The 21,830-nt window shown below is 37.5% G+C and overlaps 1 protein-coding gene and 1 long non-coding RNA gene across 5 annotated transcripts in view; one reads left to right on the plus strand and one right to left on the minus strand.

The window, feature by feature from the left end:
* auh (AU RNA binding protein/enoyl-CoA hydratase) overlaps nucleotides 1-20,462 on the plus strand; it is a 57,576-nt gene extending 37,114 nt beyond the window's left edge. For 2 of the 3 annotated variants that reach the window (XM_073874006.1, XM_055209163.2), the window contains 4 exons: nucleotides 2,465-2,652; nucleotides 12,083-12,133; nucleotides 17,018-17,065; nucleotides 17,298-20,462. In XM_073874006.1, the coding sequence (XP_073730107.1) occupies nucleotides 2,465-2,652; nucleotides 12,083-12,133; nucleotides 17,018-17,065; nucleotides 17,298-17,375 (365 nt within the window). In that variant the 3' untranslated portion in view covers nucleotides 17,376-20,462. The remainder of the gene's footprint in view (nucleotides 1-2,464; nucleotides 2,653-12,082; nucleotides 12,134-17,017; nucleotides 17,066-17,297) is intronic. The other variant, XM_055209164.2, reaches the window with a different exon arrangement.
* On the minus strand, nucleotides 4,581-9,364 carry LOC129442951 (uncharacterized). 2 transcript variants are annotated; one of them, XR_012372499.1, is made up of 6 exons: nucleotides 8,377-9,364; nucleotides 7,733-7,861; nucleotides 6,901-6,969; nucleotides 6,641-6,815; nucleotides 6,478-6,560; nucleotides 4,581-5,252 (listed from the first exon to the last, which is right to left on the minus strand). It is a non-coding gene; the product is annotated as an uncharacterized lncRNA (long non-coding RNA). The 2 variants fall into 2 exon arrangements; XR_012372498.1 differs by lacking the exons at nucleotides 7,733-7,861; nucleotides 8,377-9,364 and having other exon boundaries at nucleotides 6,901-7,726.
* Nucleotides 20,463-21,830: the final 1,368 nt, after the last annotated feature.

A 21,830-nucleotide genomic window follows, 5' to 3' on the forward strand; every position in this document is an offset into this window, starting at 1 on the left:
CAAGCAGAGTTAGTGTCCCAGTCACACCATTGAGAATGGCAGAAGTTACACACATGATAAATGCCGATGAGGCGTTTAGCGAGGCGCGGGCGCGTCCAGTTTGCGCAAATGAGGCTAAGTGACTAACACATAATGCATCTGACTTTTCTATAATTTCACTGTAAATCACTGTAAAGCATCGCGGTGTAAAGTTAATGTTATTACTTTAAAAGCAGCATTAAAACGGTTTCTACTGTAATGGTTTAACTTTGCAATCAATACATTGTTCATATTTATGTTTAAGTTGACACTACATTGTGCCATATAGTTTTGCCATTCAAGATTTAATTATTGCGTGTTTTTTCGTTGTGCATGATCACAGTTCATATGTGTGGGGGAACAAAAGCTATTACAGTAAAAATATTGCATTAGGCTGCTTCATGAGTTAATAAGAAAAAAGATTTTACAATTCCTGCAAATGCAGTGATGAGTTCATGTTCTCATGATTTATTTTATGAATTAAAATGTTTTGAAATGTGCTGTGGACAGAGACGCATTATGTCAAGAATTATAAAAAATCGTCAATAAGCTCATAATTTGTGCTAAAATAGTATAAATCTTTAGATTTAAAACTATTTAGAAAAGCTGGTTATATATTTATGTTTCTGCTCAAGTTCAGCAGACAGTGAGGATCGGGTTTGTTCCTATCAGAGCTCGTGAGCGGAGAGCGGATTTCTGCATATTAGAAATATTTAAATCATAAAAATATTTTAAAAAATAATAATATTAGAATGGATTTTTGTTTAGGTCGGACAATAATTACCAAAATTCTCTCTCATATTGCTCTTCATAACCACTGAAAACAATCAAAAAAGTTAAAACTAGTGGTGGGTACAAAATGACTCATGACGAAATATGGTGGGTACCCACCGTCGCCTATGAAAACATCCCCCCCTCTGTTTTTTTCACAAATCGCACCCTGTGTATATGTACACACAATAAACAATTATGACCGACAATCATGTTAGTATTGCTAACCTTATAAAAATGTTGAAATGTATATTTTTTGTTTATTAGCACTATTAAATTAACGTTCCAATTACATGCCTGTTTGATATCGCTATGAATATAACAATTTCATCGTTTTCCCCATTAGTACTGAAAATCTATGTGCATTTTGTATTAATTAGGCTATGTCCACACGAAGCCGTTGCATTCCTTATCGGATAATTTTTTTCCTTGCTCTAAAAAATAATCAGTAAACACAAAACCACTGAAACCGACTGAAAGCGGTGTAGTATATATGCCGGACCAGTATGGGGCGCTGTAATTCTGCCACAGATATACACTATACACGGAGAAGAAGACTTTGAGCATGCGCATAACCAATGTATGGTGTTGTCCATTATCGCTTGTTGGTCACCACAATTGCTCAGAAGCAATAGATTTTGCTGTAATAAAGCTTGTAGGCTTTAGTAGCTTCTGTAGCACGAACACAATCACGTAGTCCGCTGTTATTGTTGTTGCTGTTACGTGTGACGCTTCCGACATGTGATGTGATGACGTTTTCGCTTCACAAAATATACGGATTGGCTGTACAGACGAAACCGCAAGGGTGTCGGTTTCAGATTTATCCACTTTAGGACCCTGTTTCAAAAAATAGCAGATTCAGTCTCCCAAAATGCCGGATCCGTGTGGATGAAACGCCAATAAGATAACAAATTTATACGTATACAGTGATACGCGTCTCCGTGTGGACAGCCCCTTAAAGTACCTTAGGGCAGCATTTGACACAATAGATCATAAAATTCTACTAGATATACTAGAAAATTGTCTGCAAAAATTTCTGCATTAGTGGTTAGCCTTGTCCTCTCCCTGAGGACATGTGAGACTGTCAGGCTAAGTTCCAGGATGGTGTGATGCTTATCCCACCACCAGTCTACCTGATGCACATTTTCATGCTGGCAATTTGATGACTGCCCAGTGACAACTGACCACTTCCTTTGTGCACTTGTAGCTTGGTTAAATTATATTATATAGTATTCGCATTAGTCTATATAGCATATATTTAGTATAATATACTAAATCCTATAATATCGTATTGTAACAGCAGTGTGAGTTATAGCTGCAACTGTGTTTCTCAGTTTATATTGTTTTTGGAATATAAATATTTGCAGAAACGTGCCACTCACTATAGCTTTTAACTAAATGCTCATCACAGTTAGTGTTTGAGTAAAAAAGCTCAGAAGTTAACAACCGATTAAGTCTTGATGGACAGAATCTTGTTTTCCAAGAAAAGCAGACAAGAAACGTAATCTTAAATAAAAGTGTGTGCATACAGTACAATTTTATTTGGCTTTTGAAACATTTTTTGAAATATGAAGCTAAAAAATAACGTATTTTTTGGAAGGGTAAGTCAAATTCTGAACCATTGGCCTGACTGGACTAGTAAATTTTTTTATTTGTTTTCTCTCTTTGTCTATAGGGGGAACTCAGCGTCTGCCACGAACTGTTGGAGTGTCTGTAGCTAAAGAACTGATATTCGCAGCACGAGTGCTTGATGGTGTGGAGGCTAAGAGACTTGGTCTAGTGAATCATGCTGTAGAGCAGAATGAGAGCGGAGATGCTGCTTACCTACAAGCTCTGTATCTGGCCCGAGAATTTAACCCTCAGGTACTGTATAACTAACATATATAATTGTATACTAGGGGTGGAACAATACATGTATTCGTTTCGAACCGAATCGGTACGAGGGTCACGGTTCGGTGCATGAATTTAAACGGAGAATACACGGTATGAAAATAAAAAAACTTGCGTGCAAAATAATTAATGTAATGCGGAACTACTGTTAGATACGCGGGTTCTTTATGGACAGCTAATCTGTTGCCCCGCTTTAGCTCTGAAGCTCTGATTGGCGCCAATGCAGCCGAGCTCCGCCTATGTATGCGCTCTATCAGAGCCCGTCTACATTCTCTGGCACTCTGCATTTTTTTGTCACGTCGACGCCGGTCCAGTGAATGAGCAGCCGACAGCGAGTATGGCAAGTGGTGGTGTTCCACAAGAGTTAGACGTTCCGCCAGCCTCTTTAAGATCGCAAGTTTGGCAAAGCTTCAGTTTTCCAGTCAGTTACAATAGTACAGGCGAGAGAGTGGTGGAAAAGACGAGGACTGTGCGTCGGCGTTGTTCAGCAGTTGTTAGGTATGTGAGTGGAAATACATCTAATCAGGGCTCTCAAGTCTCACGCATTCACCTTGACAAACACGCATTTCAGTCAGTTCAAACGCCACACTTTGTATTTCTCACGCTGAGAAGTAGGAGATAAATTGTCCTGCTATATACAACAGGCATACGCAGGGCAGTTCTGTCGAGTTCAGCTGCTTTCAGTTTTTTAAGCGTGCTCAACTTTACGCAGCGCCATCAGCGTCAGAGTACTGCGAGAAATCTTGCGGAGGAGGCTGAATGCAAATCGCTCTCGCGTTACTCTGACGTCATCCACTTGTCGTTTCTTGCAGCCCATCGTGAAGTCGTACACACCTATTAATTCATCCTACAAGCCTATTTTTTTGTTCTTTAGTACATTAATATGAAATAAGGCCAAAATGTAATTTTAAAATGTATTTAGGTAGCACTTGTAATACATTTGAACCCATATTTGTATGAAAGATGAGTACAAGATTACTTAAAGAGGTATACATTTTTGAAATACGAGATAGTATGTTAAATGCATTTCAGTTCATATTCATGACATCTGAAAATAACACTGATAAGGACACCTATGTTTTTAAGATTAGCTTAAGTACTAAAAAGCCGAGGTACTAAAGAACCGAGGTACGAACCGAACCGGGACTTCTGTGTACCGTTCCACCCCTATTGTATACATATATGTAACATGTATAATTAACAGAAACTGTTTCTAGTTATATTTCCTTTTGTGAGAACATAATTGTTCCCAAGAGACCACGTTTAATTTATGCTAATAATAAACATTGGGTCACAAAATCTGTTAAGGAACTAATTAAACAAAGGAATATTGCTTTTAATCAAGGAGACATGCTAAAATATAGGGAGCTATCAAAGCAAGTTAAGAGAGAACTTAAACTTGCAAAGTTTGCTTATAAAGATAAAGTCGTAAACATATTGAATGCAGGCAATGCACGCCCTGCTTGGGAAGGTGTAATATGATGGGTATGCCAACAAAGAAGAATGTACACTCTAAAAAGAAAAGGTTCTAAAATGAACCTTTTGAAGTTCCTGGAGATTGCAACTGTGGGGGAACCTTTAAGGTTCGTTTTTGAACCTTTTTAAAAAGGTTCCAATTAGAACCTTCTTTTAAAGGTGCTTTAAAGAACCAGCAGAGTTCCTTTTTGAACCTTCTTCTGGACATTATAATAATAATAATTATGACTATTATTATTCATTACTATCATTACACTTTTTCATAATAGACACAACATCATGATACTTTATTAAATGTTTATTGCAAACATGACAGCAATTTAAACAAACATTAACAAATTCATTCAACATTTAACAGAATGTAACTGAATATATCATTGTAAGGAATAATTGACAACAGGCAATTGAATTAAAAGAAAATAATGCACACCCAAGGTGGTTATGTGGCACAATGCGAAGCGGGTTACCGTTACACCTCGGTTGTGCATTATTTTCAGATAATTCAAAGGACCGGAGTCAATTATTCTGCTTATATCACGATTACCACAAACATTGCTCTGGTGGCTATTTTTAAGAGATTTGACAAGTAAGGTGTGTCGTTATCGAAAATAATGCATACCCATGGAATATTTCTCAATCAATCAGAATAAAGCATTCAACAGCACAGTGGTATAATTTAAATATAATTAAAAATAATGTTGATACCTCCACATCATTTACACTATGCCATTACATAAACATACATTCATTTAAACAAGAAATTGGCCATTTTAATAACTGCAGGTGGCATTTTGGTTTTGTTTCATTACAAGCATACATAGACATATTTTTACAGTATATTCTATATATATATATATATTTAAATATATCTTATGTTGATTCATCCACATCATGTATTTACTTTCCACTTTATGCATTTACATAAACATACATTAATTTAAAAATTAATTTTTCAATGCTGAAGATGAAGTAGACTGCACAAGCGCTAGTGACATCTTCTACCTCAAAGACTTTCACACCTTCCATCATTATCTCCAGGATTGAATCTGCACCCAAAGGGCTTCCTTTTATAGAACTGGGTTGGGTGTATTTGGTACCTAAACAAGAAAGTGATAATGTTATACAAAGCTCCTACTTGGATTTAATATTATAAACAAATATTATTTTAAACTTTAAAAACATTCCAACTTCCCAGTTCAGATGCTTTTTTAGGAATTTTTACCTGTCACAATCAGTGGCGGCCGGTGACTTTTGAGGGTGCACGATGCGAAGCTCGCCATGTGTGTGGTTCGTCCTTTCAAAACACGTGTTCGGCGCACCATGCGAACCACGTGCATCATGCATCCCGCCAAAACAAGTTCATGCTGCCCATGCATCTAAGAGGTTTATGATAAAAGTGTGTAATGAGTTTACTGTTAAAGGTGCAGTGTGCAATTTATAGAAGGATCTCTTGACAGAAATGCAAAATAATATACAAAACTATATTATCAGGGGTGTATAAAGACCTTTCATAATGAACAGTTATGTATTTATTACCTTAGAACAGGGGTGGGGAACCCCGGTCCCGGAGGGCCACCGTCCCGCAGAGCCCCGCTCCAACCCCAATCAAACACACCCGAAAAATCTAATTCAAGTCTTCATGATCACTTGGAAATGAAATTCAGGTGTGTTTGATTAGGGTTGGAAATAAACTCTGCAGGACAGTGGCCCTCCAGGACCCAGGGTTCCCCACTCCTGCCTTAGAATGAGACGTTTTTATCTACATACACCGAGGGTCCCCTTACATGGAAGTCGCCATTTTGTACCACCATGTTTCTACAGAAGCCCTTAACGGACAAACTTTTTTTATTAAGTTGTATCCGACGATGACATGTTTTTCTGGTGACGGCTACCGTAGCTTCTCTATGCGTTTCAAAAGCGAGGGGTGAGCAGTGGACTGAGCTGTTGGTTGTAACTCACAACATCACCACTAGATGCTGCTAAAATGTACACACTGCACTTTTAAGTTAGTGTCTTGCGAGTATTGAATGTGTCTTTTTTATCATATCATTTCGATGCATGTGCAGCAGGCACCCACCTTGACAAGACGCACAACGCACATGGCCCACACGACGGGCCGAACACACACTTTGACATAACAAGCAACACAAATGACACTCCGAACACATATTATTAATTAACGCCCCTCGGAAGAGAAGTCACCAGCCGCCACTGGTCACAATGCAATACCGGCTTTAAAAAGTTGATATTAAAAGATAGGGTTGAAAAAGGATTAATATAGATTTAAACTCTTAAAAGATAAACTTAGCCACATACGCTTACCTGATTAATGACATAAAGGAATCTTGGGCTCTCCTTGAAAAGAAATAGAAGCAACATGGTAGCAGCAGCAGCCATTGAGAGACCTTTAATAAAAATTATGAAATTGCATCTGACATATAGTTTCATTGTTTATTGTCATTCTTAGTTTAACATGTTACATTACCTCTGTGTGCCAAATCAATGTAGGCTTGTTTTGCTTCATCCACTTCGCTACAGATATCCACTCCAACCTGTCTTCTGTGGCACTCATTAATCACTTTCTGTGCCACCAGGCCTAGATTCTTCAGCATGTTTCTTTCAATGTCTGTGTCAAGTATGCTTTGGACCTCAAATGCAAGCTGTTAGAATCCAATATAATGAAAATATTAACAGATACAATATTTCTTTTTTTTGCTTTTTAAATTTGAACAATATTCTACTCACAACTGAAGGGACTTTAAGGGCTGGATAGGGATTTAGTCCTCTCAGTCATTGTCTATGCCATGCAGTCCTCTAAAAAGTTTAATATTTGATGTTTTTTCAAGCATTCTTGTTTTCACTTTTTCAAAGTGCACCCAATGCTGTAATCATCTTCCCCTGCTCAGACTTTCCACAAATGTATGCATTATTAACTTTACTGATTTTCAGTGGCGGCCGGTGACTTCTTTTTTTGAGAGCGCTCAATGCGAAGTTCGTCACAATATGTATGTAGCCCGTGATGTGTGTGGTTCCTTTTTTCACAATATGTGTTCTGCGCTATGAGAGATCCTGTGTGCATCATGTGTCTTGTCAAAATAAGTGCCCGCTGCAAACGCGTCCAAAGGGTTCATGATAAAAGAGACGCTCGCGTTTGCCAGATACTCGCATAATCTCATGCGTAATCAGAATTTACTGTTAAGGGAGTGTCTTGTGTGTATTTTGTGAACGTGAGCATCTCTTTTATCATAAATGGTTTTCACGCGTGTGCAGCAGGCACCTACCCCGACAAAACACGTGATGCACATGGTTCACATGACGCAACCAACACATATTTTGAAAACGCAAGCAACACACATGACACTCTGAACACTTATTTGGAATTAGCGCCCCTCGGATGAGCAGTCACGAGCCGCCACTGCTGCTTTTACTGAATCCTGAAGATCAGTCTGTTTGTGACAATTACCTCTTTCTATGCTGCACATGTCTTGGTTTTCCTCAGTTTTATAAAATAAAAAACACAACGCATTTTAAAATTATAATTGTCCATTAAGGTGTCACTTTGTCTGACATGCTTTACCTCTGCACTGGTTATCTGTTGGACTTTTGATGAAATCTGGTGGTTCCCTTCTCTTACCAGTCTCTCAAGAACTGGTATTTGGTGACAAGGGATAATCACACCTTGTTTAATTGGTAACTTGTTGGACACCTGAAAATGGAAGATATATAAGTTCAGATTCAAAACCCTCTAAGTGCGCCTTATACATGCTTTCTGTCAACAAACTGTTGTTTCTAAATAGCCTGAGGCAGAAGTATTTGATGAACATGTAATACTTGCCTGGAGCATTCGATGAAAAGTTGACATAACTTATACAATTAATTTTATATTAAAGTGTATTATATTTTTTAAGTTAAAGTAACAAAAATATATATGTTAAAGGCGGAGTCCACGATGTTTGAAAAACGCGTTGGAAAAGGAGACGGGCCGACTACCAAAACACACTTATAGCCAATCAAATCAAATCAAATGCCGGGTTGCGTATGTGTGGGGCGGGTCTATCAACAGAAGGTCCAGATTCTATTGGGGTAGGGGCGTGTTTGTTTAGGTGATTTCAAATATCAACATTGTCTTTCAAACATCATGGACTCCGCCTTTAATTCGACAAAAATGCTGCATATTTTTTTATAGTGTAGTAATAAAGTAATTAGATGTAAAACACTTACTCATGACTGATGTGTGTAGTCTTGGTAGGCATTTCAGTCTTTATTTGTTTCTGTGTAGTCTAATGAATTTTACTTGATCCTGTATTTTAGGAAAACATTTAGCTCATATTCTGAGTTAGGTTAATTAACGTATCCCCATCAATTTCATTCTCTAAAACAAGGAGTAGAAGATGATAATTTTAACAAAAATGCATGCTGAATTATATATTGCAGCAAACATACATTTTAACCTAATCTATAGGAACTGAAGATTTTGTTTATTTTGCCACAACTATTTAATCCACGTGTGAATTCAAATTTTGGGCTATTTTGGTGATAAAGGCCAATATGTCTTTTTATAGAAAATGTTTGTTTGCTGCATATGACACAGTTAAAAAGAGTAGGCATTCCTGTGAGATCAACCTTGAAATAATTAGGAAATTAGGATAAATTTGTGGAAACTTTTTCCAGTCAACCAGTCACATCTTGAGAAGTCCATTGAATAACTTCTGTGCTCATATTTGTTTCAGTCCCTAGAAAAATAATTGCAGTTTAGATGAGAATGATATCACATAAAAGTTCATTTGCAAAGATAAATATACATTTATATACTATTAATAATGTATTTACAGTACTATATCAAAAATAGGTTACATCACGTTTGTGATTCATATCTGAAGATTCCCATTATTTCCAGACATCTGGTCTTAGATATGTTCTTCAAAAACACTCAAAATATGCAGCCCACGCTTTAATATTAACATAAGGCTACATAACGTTAATGTTATCTTCTATTTTTTATAAAGTGAATAGTAAAATTGTTAGGTTTTACCTCAGATAGGTGCCCTGTTCCTCTCAGTCCCTGTGCTTGCGCTGCAACGGTTGTAACGGTTTTTGCGCGTGAAATCTTGCGCGTGAAATCTTGCGCGTGTATGCGCGACTGCGGCTGCTGGAATTATGTCGTGAACATTAATTACGTCATGGTGCTGATAGGTCTCGGTTTCATTGACTTACAACGTTTGCTGCCAGCTAAACATATTGTTTCATTGGATGTGGCCGTTGTTAAAAGATTATGTTCTGGCCAGCACTGTATCTTATTTATTTTATTATGCATGCATTAAATAAGTTCTGAATGACACTTGGAGATGCTTTTACTGTGTGTTATAGGTACCTGTCGCAAACCATCTATTCAGTTCATTTGAATAGACCCAAATGAAGCTTAGGCTATATCTATGCATTGTACATACTGCACACACACGCGCACGCAACCACACACACGCGCACGCAACCACACACACACACACACACACACACACACACACACACACACACACTCTCTCTTTGTTAATGTTAATTAAGGATATTATTATCATTATTATTATTATTATTATTATTATTATTATTATTAGTCTATACAAATATAAAATCTTAACAGTCTGACTCCATTTGAGAAAAGGTTCATAAAGGAACCTTCACAAAAGGTCAGTTCTAAAATGAACCCTTTGGCCACAACAAAGGTTCTAAAAAGAACTGTCCAAATAACCAAGGGATATTCATAGAACCTGTAAGTTCATCTTTGAACCTTTATAATTACTACAAGTTCATATTTGAACTTCTGGGTTCTTTTTGTAACTCTAAAGGTTCAATGTCTTCTAAGAGTGTAGTTTCACTTAATGGAACAAATGACCTACAACTTTCTAATGAATTTAATGTTTTTCTTAATCGTTATGATGAGCATAATTTTTGTAATGAGGTGTCTGTTTTTAAGGACTCTGCTTGTGCTCCCCCTAATGTCCACATTGACAAATGTGCTGTCATCAAAGTTTTTAGATCAGTTAAAGAGCGGAAAAGCCCTGGTCATGATCTTATCGGAGGGCGACTTCTTAAAAATTGTGCTGTGCAACTGGCTGAAATTTTTACTTACATCTTTCAATTATCATTACAGTTGCATTTGGTCCCTCAACTTTGGAAGGACTCTATAATCGTTCCGGTTCCAAAAATAAAAGCTCCTAAGCTACTGAACGATTTTAGACCTATAGCACTTACTTCCCTGGTGATGAAATAATTTGAAAAACTTGTGAAGACTGCCATAATGAATTCTGTGCAGGACAAATTAGATCCCTTACAGTTTGCGTATAGGCCAGGTCGGGGGGGTGGATGATGCCACAGGAACACTTTTAAATTTTATCTTAAAACATCTTGAGGGGGCAGGTTCTTTGGTCCGTTTGCTATTTGTTGATTTTTCTTCAGCGTTCAACTGTATTAGACCCCATGTTTTAGCCGATAAACTAAAACAACATTTTAACATTTACCTGGCTTGATCAGCTGGCTGATGGACTTCTTAACAGAGCGGCCCCAGCGTGTTAGGGTGAACGGGGTCCACTCAGATGTTCTCTCATCATCAGTTGGATCCCCACAGGGCTGCGTCCTGTCACCACTTTTGTTTGTTTTATATACCAATGATTGTCAGAGTACCTACCCAGGTCATCATGTTGTTAAATTTGCAGATGACTCTGTCATCGTTTCACTTTTAAGTCAAAAAAACTTTGAGCATGGCCCTGTTTTATCAGATTTTGTTGAATGGTGTGAATCTTCCTTTCTTAAAATAAATGTAAACAAAACTAAGGAAATGCTTATTAACTTTGCTAGGTCATCTGTGTCTCTTACTCCAGCTCTTATCAACAGTCAAGTTGTGGAGCAGGTAGAGACCTATAAATACCTGGGGACAGTCATTGACAATAAGTTATGCTTTGAGTCACAAGTAGATGCAGTTTGCAAAAAGGCTCATCAACATATGTATTTTCTTCGCAAACTTCTTTTATTGAATCAATTCTTACTTTTTCATTTATCTGTTGAATGTAACTACTGCTGTAAACCAAATTGCCCCACGGGGGACAAATAAAGCTAAACAAACAAGCAAACTATAGCCATTGTTAGTTCTTTTATGTGCACCATACCCGAGTACATTTGATTCCAAAGTACAGTTGCGCTTTGCAGAGGTGGTCTCGGGTACCGTTCGCTTTAATTTGAGGGTGGGGCATGTGCACCATAATGCGAAACTTCATCTGTAAACACTCTTATGCGCTGCACAAATATGTACAGCTGCGTGTCAACGCATGCCAAGCGATTCCATATAACCCCAGTTTGACATCATGCGCGCTGTGCGGAATGATCGATGTATGACATTTATGAGCAGTCACGAGAGTGATTGGAGAGCAGGCTGCCCTTAATATGCTTTTAAATCTCTCTTGCGGTTGTATAATGTCATTATATATAAAAACACACATGCATGTATACATTTAAGAAATATCTATGTGTATATATACATTTTTATATTTATATATAATTTATATTATATATAAATATGAATACTTTATATATACAATTTTTTTCTTAAAATTATACATGCATGTGTGTTTATTTATATAAACATAATTATTATACACAGTACACAAACATATATATGATGTAAAAAAAACTATTGTTCTGCAAACGATTAGTTGATATTAGTCTGTTATGTTATTTAGCCCTGTTATGCAGTTTGATTAGATGTTTTGCAGCCCTAATTAAATTATGGACACCATTACAGTGTTGTCATAAAATAACACTTTGAACAACATATTCGTAACAACAATGTTTACAGCATATTACAAAAGATTTATTGGAATTAGTAAAGTATTAAAGTGTGCCCTGCTCATGATGAAACGTTGTGATTGTTTCTTCTCAGGGACCAATTGCAATCAGAATGGCAAAGCTGGCAATCAATCAGGGAATAGAGGTATGGTTACACATTTAACTATCTTTGTTATCTTTGTTTGGTCAAACATTGTCAGGTCTTGTGGCTTACTTTTGTCAGAACTTGACATTTTAGAAATTTTAGTTAGACAATGATAATAGCTTTACCCTTGGAACTCACTGGTCACAAGCCCGGCTGCAAAAGATGAGAGCTGTGATTTGAACTGAAAACTATTGAACTGAACAGAACTGAATCTTCCACGGTTAAGAATGTAGGTATGGTGTTCGACTAGGGGTGGCACGGTTCACAAAACCCTCGGTTCGGTTCGTATCACGGTTCTATGGTCACGGTTCTCGGTTCAGTACGGTTCTTGTTGTTATTTTTTTAACACTCCAGAAATGTATTATCTTATTAATGTATTAATTATCCATAATTTAGGATACAGTATTAATAAGTTATATCATGTAATCATGCACAAACTGAATTTGACTTTAAGCACATTATTGGGAACATCCCTGAGGAAAGCCAGGCGAGATTTTGACACACCGAGAGGGAAGACATTGATGATTTCAACATGCTTTTCATTTATTTGGCAAAAAAGAGAATGTGTATTGCCATCTACATGAACTTTGTGTGCATTTTTAGCACACAAAGATAACTTGCATTTATCAAAATGCCAACTTCAGTGTAGCTTTAAGATTTATCACTGAGAGGCTGCTTAAATAATGCAGAGTATATGTGGACGAGAGAGAAACATAACGTTTACACCTGAAATATTTAAATCCGTCTCTTTTGTCCACTTTTGACCACTTCTGTCCTGATTACTTTAAGGGGCAGTTTATGAAATAAGATCGCGCAACTTTCACACGCTAGCAAAATGAAACTACGCGGAAATCAGCCGCTTTCGTTTTATCTACGAAAGGCTAAAAATAGCGCTGAATACGAAAAGACGTAAGAGAGTGTTCATTAACTCAGATTAGATAAATGTTCGGAGAGAAGGCTGTCGCGTGTGGCTGTTCGAACACATTCAACCCATAGACTGCAGTTTTATCTATTGTTTTATTTCCGCTGTCATCATAGGTAACATGAAATAAAAAATGTTTCCACACACCAAACTTATACGACGCTGGCGCATCCTCCAACCAGAGGCGTCATGCCCATTCAAACTAAGGGGGCATGTGCCCCCTTGGTTTTTTTGAGCCAATGTATATTTTGCATCCAATCTCAAAATCAAATAAGCGTCCATTAATCTGTTATTTGACTTTTAATCTATTTAATATGCACACTATTATACATTCTGTGCTGCATCCTTGTCACTTTTCGGAGATTTTCGCCGTTTTGATAGTGTTTTGATCATGAATTACTTTTATTCTGGCGGCAGCTGGTGCTGCAGTCAGTACATTTGCAGACGTCATCAGCGTCTGGGCACGCTCAAGGGGATCGCACACCGGCCGCGCAGCTCAGCGCGGCGCCGTTCTAAAAAAAATGTAACACATTGTTTTCTATGAGTGTACGCACACCGGTGGCGCCTGTCCGCGCCGCCCAGCTGTGACTCAGGAAGTTGTTCTAATCCCTGTCGCGCCACAGAGCGCCACTCACATAGTTTAACATTAAATAACATCATAAGTGTCCCACATCATTAATGATTAACATTGGCTGCTAACGTATATTTTACATTTTGAAGTAGACGCTATCTGACGAAGCTCGCGCTATTTAATGTGCACTTCCGGTTTACAATACCTCCGAGTTCTCCTAGGCGCGGCGCGACGCGGCGCTGAGCTGCGCGGCGCTGAGCTGCGCGGCCGGTGTGCGATCCCCTTCACGAGCTCTCTCCTGTTGCTGGCTTGCTGCTGTGTTAGAAACGCTCACAACATTTCCAAACCCCAGTACGGTAATGTGCAGTTAACATCCTCTGTGTAGAAAATGTATGGTTTTAAATGTGACCGTCTCAACGTTATATTAGTAGAGATTCATCTTCTTGGCACAACGCCAAAGTTCGCCAGAGTTCACGCGGCCGCGGAATCTCACATGCTCACATATGAGGTAAACTTTAATGCAAAAATCCGTTCCTCTAATAATTTTATTTAAACATATATTTTTTAAATCATTATTGAACATTAAAATCAATCATGTGTCTATAGCTTATGTCATTTTCGTTGTTTATATACTTTATGGATTTAAAATTACATTAATTTTAAATAATAATGCAGTTGTTGTGCAAAATGCATTAATGACACAATTAAACAAGCCATTAAGACTTAAATAAATAAAACATGCCGTTTCAGATGTAAATATGATGCAAATGTGTCATTATTCCGATTGAATAGTATTTGATATTAAAGTTAGTCATCACTTTTATTTTGGAGGTTTTTGCATGAAAGCAGGGGTTTTCAGATTGTTAGAAATGTAAGTGCCATGGAAAAGACTGAAAGCTCTATAATATTTCGTTTGATGTCTGTGTATGCACAAATTTCTGTTAGCTGTTGACACTGTGCCCCCTTAAAAAAAATTGGTGCATGACGCCCCTGCCTCCAACTGCGGGCAGACTTCTTTTTCTCTCCCTCTTGCCATTTATACACGTAACATGACCGGCAGCACTCACTCTCCACACCAGTCACCTCTTCTTTCGCGCTATTCGCGACAGGGGAACACGCTATCTGAGGTCACATACAGTGCACGAGGCTACATACATTGCGCATGCCATGAACCGTTGAACCGTACGACACACACGCGCTCCGAACCGAGACAAGCGAACCGAACGGTTCGGATTTTTTTTATGAACCGTGCCACCCCTATGTTCGACAGCAATTTATCCTTCGATAGTCATATCTCCAACGTCTGCTGCACAGCATTCTTCCATCTTAGAAATATCTCAAAAATATGCCATATGCTGTCTGCATCAGATGCAGAGAAGCTTATCCACGCTTTTATGACCTCTAGAATAGACTATTGTAACCCGTTACTCAGGGGATGCCATGCAAATCAGGTAAACAAGCTTCAGCTAGTTCAAAACACCGCTGCAAGAATGCTTACTCATTCTAAGAAGTATGACTACATAAGTCTTATTCTGGCATCTTTACACTAGCTACGAGTCAAATATCACGTACACTGTGGTCGCAAAATTCTGGTCTCTTAACTATCCCTAGAATATGAAAAGTGTCTAAAGGTGGTAGATTCTTTTCATACTTAGCCCTAAGCTCTGGAACGATGGGCCAACTGATGTCCGAGAATCAGACACAGTCGATCACTTTAAGTCTAAACTTAAGACTTTTCACTTAACAAAGCATTCACATAATTTGTCTAGTAAATGTTCTTATCTTGCAATAGTAAGCCTGTACAGAACAAAGCATTCACATAACTCGTCTGGGTAATATACTAGTGCTGCAATAGCTAGCCTGTCTGGAACCGAGCAGATATTAAACCACAAGACTGTGTGACACTTGCTTTACATGCGAACGGCCCCTACGCTAATAGGTTTTTGTTTATCTCTCCCTGTCTCGTCCTCGATCCCAAGGGACATTAAGACAAACAGACCACATACATACTACATACATACAGTAGATATAAATATCTCCCAAGGTTTTTTTCCTCCTATGACTTTTTTCCTCCTGGCTAAAAATGCAGAAGGTTTTTCACCTAGGGTTTTTTCAACCCTTAGGAGTCAGCCACCATTGGCTTAACTTAGCACCCTCTTCTATACATTACATCATCAGCAATCTCGCTTGTAAAGCTTATTCATAGCCGCTGTATTTTGCTACCTATGTTGTCTGTCAATTTTTCTGTGTTTTCCCCTGCTTCTTTTAATTTAAAGCTGCTTTGATATAATTGCCTATTGTGCTATATAAATAAAAGTGCTATATAAATAAAATTTAATTGAATTGAAAACTGAGGAAATCAGTCAAAAGACTGCATGGAAATTCAAAGAAACATATTCCTTATGCTGTTACCACATCCGAAGCAGCTGTTATGCCAGGATTTAAGACTTCTTCCGCTTACACACCACTGAAGTATTGTATCCATGCCACCGCCTTGTGCCTTTGATTTGGTTATATAGAGACTGATGACATTATGTTAGGGTTAGGGATTTATATATTGCTAACATATCTTTCAATATAATGGTCCAACTACAACCTAATAGATTAGTAGTACTAATGTACATTTTATTTACATTTTCAGGTATTGTTGCAAATATGTCATGTATAAATGCCCTGTTTTATACCATGCTCTATTTTGTTTAGCTATTTCCATGTTAGCTAGAATATGTATTTGAATGGAATTCAACACTGAATTCAGAAAAAATAGAGTCCATATTAGAGACACAGCCATGGATTTCAGATGCTTGAACTTGCTGTACAAACAAAATCAAATAATCCAGTTTGAAAGCCATTGGCAATAAACACATTAACATGTCACACTAACAGAATGACTGCCTAACTTTGCGCAAAAGCTTTTCTAAATGTGTTTGTTATGTGGTAGCACTAATGTGGGAAAGATACTATTGTGCCAGACTGTATTCACAGGAATCAGATCGATTTTTAACTGAAAGCAGTAACTAATTTGCATTTAAAGGTACACAAATGAAAGCAGAACTTTTTGCCCCCGCCCAAATAGGGGCATTTTGCACATGCTATAAGAAATGATCGGTGGGATATTTTGAGCTGAAACATCACAGACACATTCCAGGCACACCTGACACTTAAATTACATGATGTAAAAATGGGCATTATTTTGGCCCTTTAACAGCATCAAAATTTTGGGAACAAAAATATTTTTAGTGATTATTCACATTTATTTGACTTTGAACTTTAATTGAAAGTTTGTGAATATAGCTGAGACTTCTTTCTATAGTTAGGGTAATTTTGTGGCTTATGTAATCATTCTGGTGTAGATTTAAAAACTAATGATGCAAATGTGTATATGTTCCAGGTGGATTTAGCGACAGGATTAGCTATTGAAGAGGCATGTTATGCTCAGGTATGTTTACACGCTGACTATGGTTTTAAAATATTATTCAACAATATTTTAAGGAAATAATAGCAAATTTTTTTTTTTTATAAATTGCCGTTTGTGTGGCGGTCATTTTGTGTGTTAACAGAATGCAGTTCACAATTTTACTGCTGGCCTACATCGGTTAGAAAATCACTATTTTTAGTTCTAAAGACAGCACACAAATGTTCCACTGATATGGCTTTTTGTTGTGTCCTAGGTGATTCCAACAAAAGACAGACTGGAAGGTTTGGCGGCATTCAAAGAGAAGCGTCTTCCACGTTACAAGGGCGAGTAACACTGGACTATCAAATGCAATTACAAACTGCTGCCTTCCAGATTGCCTTTTACTGTCATTCACTGTTGTAAAGAGTGTTACATACCAATCGATGGATTGTTGCCAGGCCTGATGATGGTAAAATCTGTTGGGATTTCAGCTAAAATGTATGAATAGCAAGCTTTAAAGATAAATGCTGCTCTTTTGTCTGTAGATAATTGTCTGTTTGGTATGTACTTTTTCTTTTCTGGGTGGATTTTGCTGTGAGTGTCAGCTTTTTACATTTCTGTTCTGTATGTCTGTACATACAGTGATTTGCCAAAAAATGTAATCTGATCCTCATCTAGGTCACAACATTAGACAAACACAGTGTGTACAAGCTGACAGCACACAAAAAAATAGAGTTTCTTTTTTTCTTTTTTTAAAAACACCCATTACACATTCACAGTGCTGGAGGAAAATGTAAGTGAGCCCTTGGATTTTATAGCTTGTTGAACCTCCTTTGACAGCAATTACTTCAAGTAAGCGCTTTCAATAGTTCTGAATCAGAACTGCACATCGTTCAGAAGGAATTTTTGCCTATTCCTCTTTACAAAACCAGTTCAAGTCAGACATTTGTAAGATTTCTGGTGTGAACCGTTCTCTTGAGGTCATTCCACAGGTTAAGGTCTGGGCTTTGACTAGGCTACTCCAAATTGTGCTTTTTTTAAGCCAGTCTGTGGTGGATTTTCTTGCTTAAGGTCATTGTCCTGCTCCATCAACCACTTTTTACTGAACTTTAACTGGTGGACAGACCCCCTTACATTATCCTGTAGGATATTTTGTTAAACTTGGCAACGTGATGGCAATTGCTCCAGGCCCTGAGGCATCAAAGCACGCCTAAATCATGATGTTCCCTCCACCATACTTCACTTTTGGGATGATGCTTATTTTTGGTAAGCTGTGCTCTTTTTGTGCCATAGTATTTTTTTCCGAACAATTCAACTTTTGTTTCATTAGTCCATAAAATATTTTCCCAATTGCACTGGAGTTTGCCAAGGTGCTCTTTTGCAAACTTCAGGCCAGTGTTGTAGTACTCGAGACTCGGTCTCGAGACCATATTTTAATGGTCTTGTCATGGACTCGTGAGCATTTTGACTCGGTCGTGACTCAAACTCGAATACATTTGGAATCTGACTTATTCTCAAGTTCACAAGAGTCCCTTTTAAAATATATATTACTGTTTCATTAAACTGATGTAAGATTGACACGAACAGTGATTGGTGAATTTTTTTTTTGTGCACATCGGATTGGCCCTAAGACAGTGGCACTACACATACTTCCAGCAGTAGACCTATTGCAATAAACAAATTGTAAATTAAGTCTACATATATTTCTGTATTATTATATTTTATTCTTGATTTATATCTTAGAAGAGAAATTAATATGTTGTTGGTGATAATCATTTACACAATATCATAACAACATTTATTTATTAATTAAAATTTTCAAATATACAGTATTGTGCAAAAGTCTTATGCCACCATGCAACAATTAGATTTGTGGTTTTTGCAATGTTATAGTGATCATATATAATTGTTTCTCAGTCCAGTCTCTTTAATAGAATACATTCAGAAAATACAGGAAATGTGTATATAGTATAAAAACTGTATAAAAATAAAAACTGAAGTGTCAAGTTTTAAGGATAAACTCCCCTTCCACTTGAGCAATAGCAGGAAACAGCAGGATCTCTTAAACCTAAATAAAATTTTAACTTCATTCTGCACACAAAAACGCTCAAGATGCGTTTAGTGCCAAGAGAGGTCACACTAAACACAGACGATGCCTAAAGAAGACATTTAGTCCTGAAAATTTTAATTTTTTTACATATTTCCTGCATTTTTTGTTTGTATCTTTATAAAATTGATTAAAAAATAAATATGGATGGACATTAAAACTTCTAAAACAACAAGGCTGGTGGTGATGGCCTAAGACTTTTGCACAGTAATGTAGCTTATTATCTTTATTTAACTAAATTATTATTTTGTTTAATAAATAATACATTTATTTTGTAAATTGGTGTGCTGTGGTTTGTTTTACAGTTGACCTGTGTAAATTGTAGGACCTAATATTATAGAGTGGATTTCAAAATCATTAAACTGAGGGTGACTTTGACATTTTTAACAAAACATTAATTAAGTGAAATCAGAAATGGCCTAGCATAGACCATGACCTTAAGTCTTTTCTCAGACCCAACTTTATGTGAACTCAGTCTTGACTCGGACTCAACCTTCTCTGGTCTCGGTCTTGACTCGGACTCAACCCTCTCTGGACTCCGTCTTGACTCTGACTCGCATGAGCTCGTCTCGAATACAACACTGCTTCAAGCTCACACCAATGTTTTTTGGGAGAGCAGGGGCTTCCTCTGTAGTGTTCTGCCATAGACACTGTGCCTTTTCAAAGACTTGCATATGGCAGATTCATGAACAGAGATGGTAGCAAGTTCCAATGATGCCTTCAAATCTTTGGCAGTCATTGGGTTGTTTCTTTACCTCATTGATGAGTCTTTGTTGTCATTTTGACTGGGCGCCCACTTCTTGGTAGAGTAGCAACACTCCCAATGCCTCTGCATTTGTAGATTGTTTGCTGTAGACTTGTGAATTTCTAAAGTCTTTGAAATAACTTTGTAACCCTTTTAAACTTTATGTAAAGCAACAATTCTTGATCGTAGCTCCTCTGAAAGCTCTTTTTGGCAAGGCATGGCTCACATAAGCGTGTTCCTTTTGTGCACAGCAAGCTCCAAAGGTTTGAAGGGTTATTATCAGTCATAGTAGCTGTAATCCACACCTCAAAACGTATTATCTTAACTAGACTCCAGGTATGCTAAAACCTGACTCCAATTAGGGTTAGGTTTTTGGTTGTTCTCAATAAAGACATGAAAGATCAGATTTTTTTGTGTAATTATTTTTAGACATGTTATGTTTGTCAATACGCTTGACTTAGATGAAGATCAGATCACATTTTATGACAAATTTATTCTGAAACTATGAAATTACATACTTTTTCTTGCCACTGTAGCATGACAAATCCTTAATTGTTGACTGTCACTCAATAAAATGATGCAAAACACTTCAAACTAACACGATTGACTAACATTTTAGCTGCAAGAATAAAGTTAAACTACATTTAACTGCAATGTTTTACACTAAAGATAATCAGCATCAAAGTGTATAGAAAGGACCACAGACAACTGTCAGCAAATACTTCTTAGATGAAGAAATGTGAACCACTGTAATGTGCAGTTAGTTAATCAATTTACTAATTAATGCAATAAAGCCTTAAAACCTCAAATCAAAAGTTTGATTTAAAATGTCTTTGAAATGCAAAAACACACTTCAATTCCAAAACCTTTTCAGATCAAACGCCAGATAATACTACACTCCCTGAGAAAAGTATTGTCGCTTGTGTACAAATTGACCTGAAGTGCCGCTTAAATATATTTCTAATCAATATTTTTTTTAAATAAATGGGTCATTTTAATCCCAACAGCTTTTGTAATAATGTTTCAGTGCAAAATGAAACTGTCAAAAAGTTTTCTAATATTCACAGCTTGGTAAAGACCATTGAGCCAATTTTTGCAAAGACATAAGTGTTGTCGCCTTGTCATATGAGCTTCATCTGTGACTAATAATGGATCAATTAGGTCTTAGGTGTATAAAAACCCCCAGTACACTACACCTTCACATCAACTGCAACTAGACCTCTGCAAACATGCTTAATATTCACCCTGAGACTAAAGTTTTGATTATCAAGAGGCTGAAGACCAGATCCACTGCTGATGTGGCAGACACCTTCAATGTGTCTCAGCATCAAGTACAGAAGATAAAAAAAGGATTTGAAGAGACCGGAGACGTTTTTGACAAGTCCAGGTCAGGCAGACCCCACAAGATAACTGCTCGAGAGGACCGTTTCTTGGCTCGAAAATCCAAGGGCAGCCCATTTTCCACTGCAACAGAGCTCCACGAGACCTGGTCACCTGAAGTCCCTGTGTCAAACAGAACAGTTTGTCAGATTTTGTCTCGAAATGGCCTCCATGGTCGAATCAGTGCCCAGAAGCCAGCACTAAACAAAAGACAATTGAAAAACCATGTGGCATTTACCAAGGCCCACAACCTGCTAAAAGGATGGGTGCTGGAAAAGCAGAAGGTTGATTTTTCAGATGAATCTTCTAGTGAATTACACCACAGTTGCCTCAAATATTGCAGGAGACCTACTGGAGCCCGCATGGATGGTGGCGGAAAAATCATGGTCTGTTTACATCCAGTATGGGGGTGTGCAAGAGATCTCCAGGGTGGAAGGCAACATCAATAGTCTAAAATACCAAGAAATCTTAGCTATCTCTTATATACCCAACCATAAAAGAGGCCAAATTCTGTAGCAGGATGGTGCTCCATCGCATACTTCTCCACATCAAAGTTCCTCAAGGCAAAGAAGATC

Source organism: Misgurnus anguillicaudatus, chromosome 12, assembly GCF_027580225.2.
Source record: "Misgurnus anguillicaudatus chromosome 12, ASM2758022v2, whole genome shotgun sequence".
NCBI classification, from domain to species: Eukaryota; Metazoa; Chordata; class Actinopteri; order Cypriniformes; family Cobitidae; genus Misgurnus; species Misgurnus anguillicaudatus.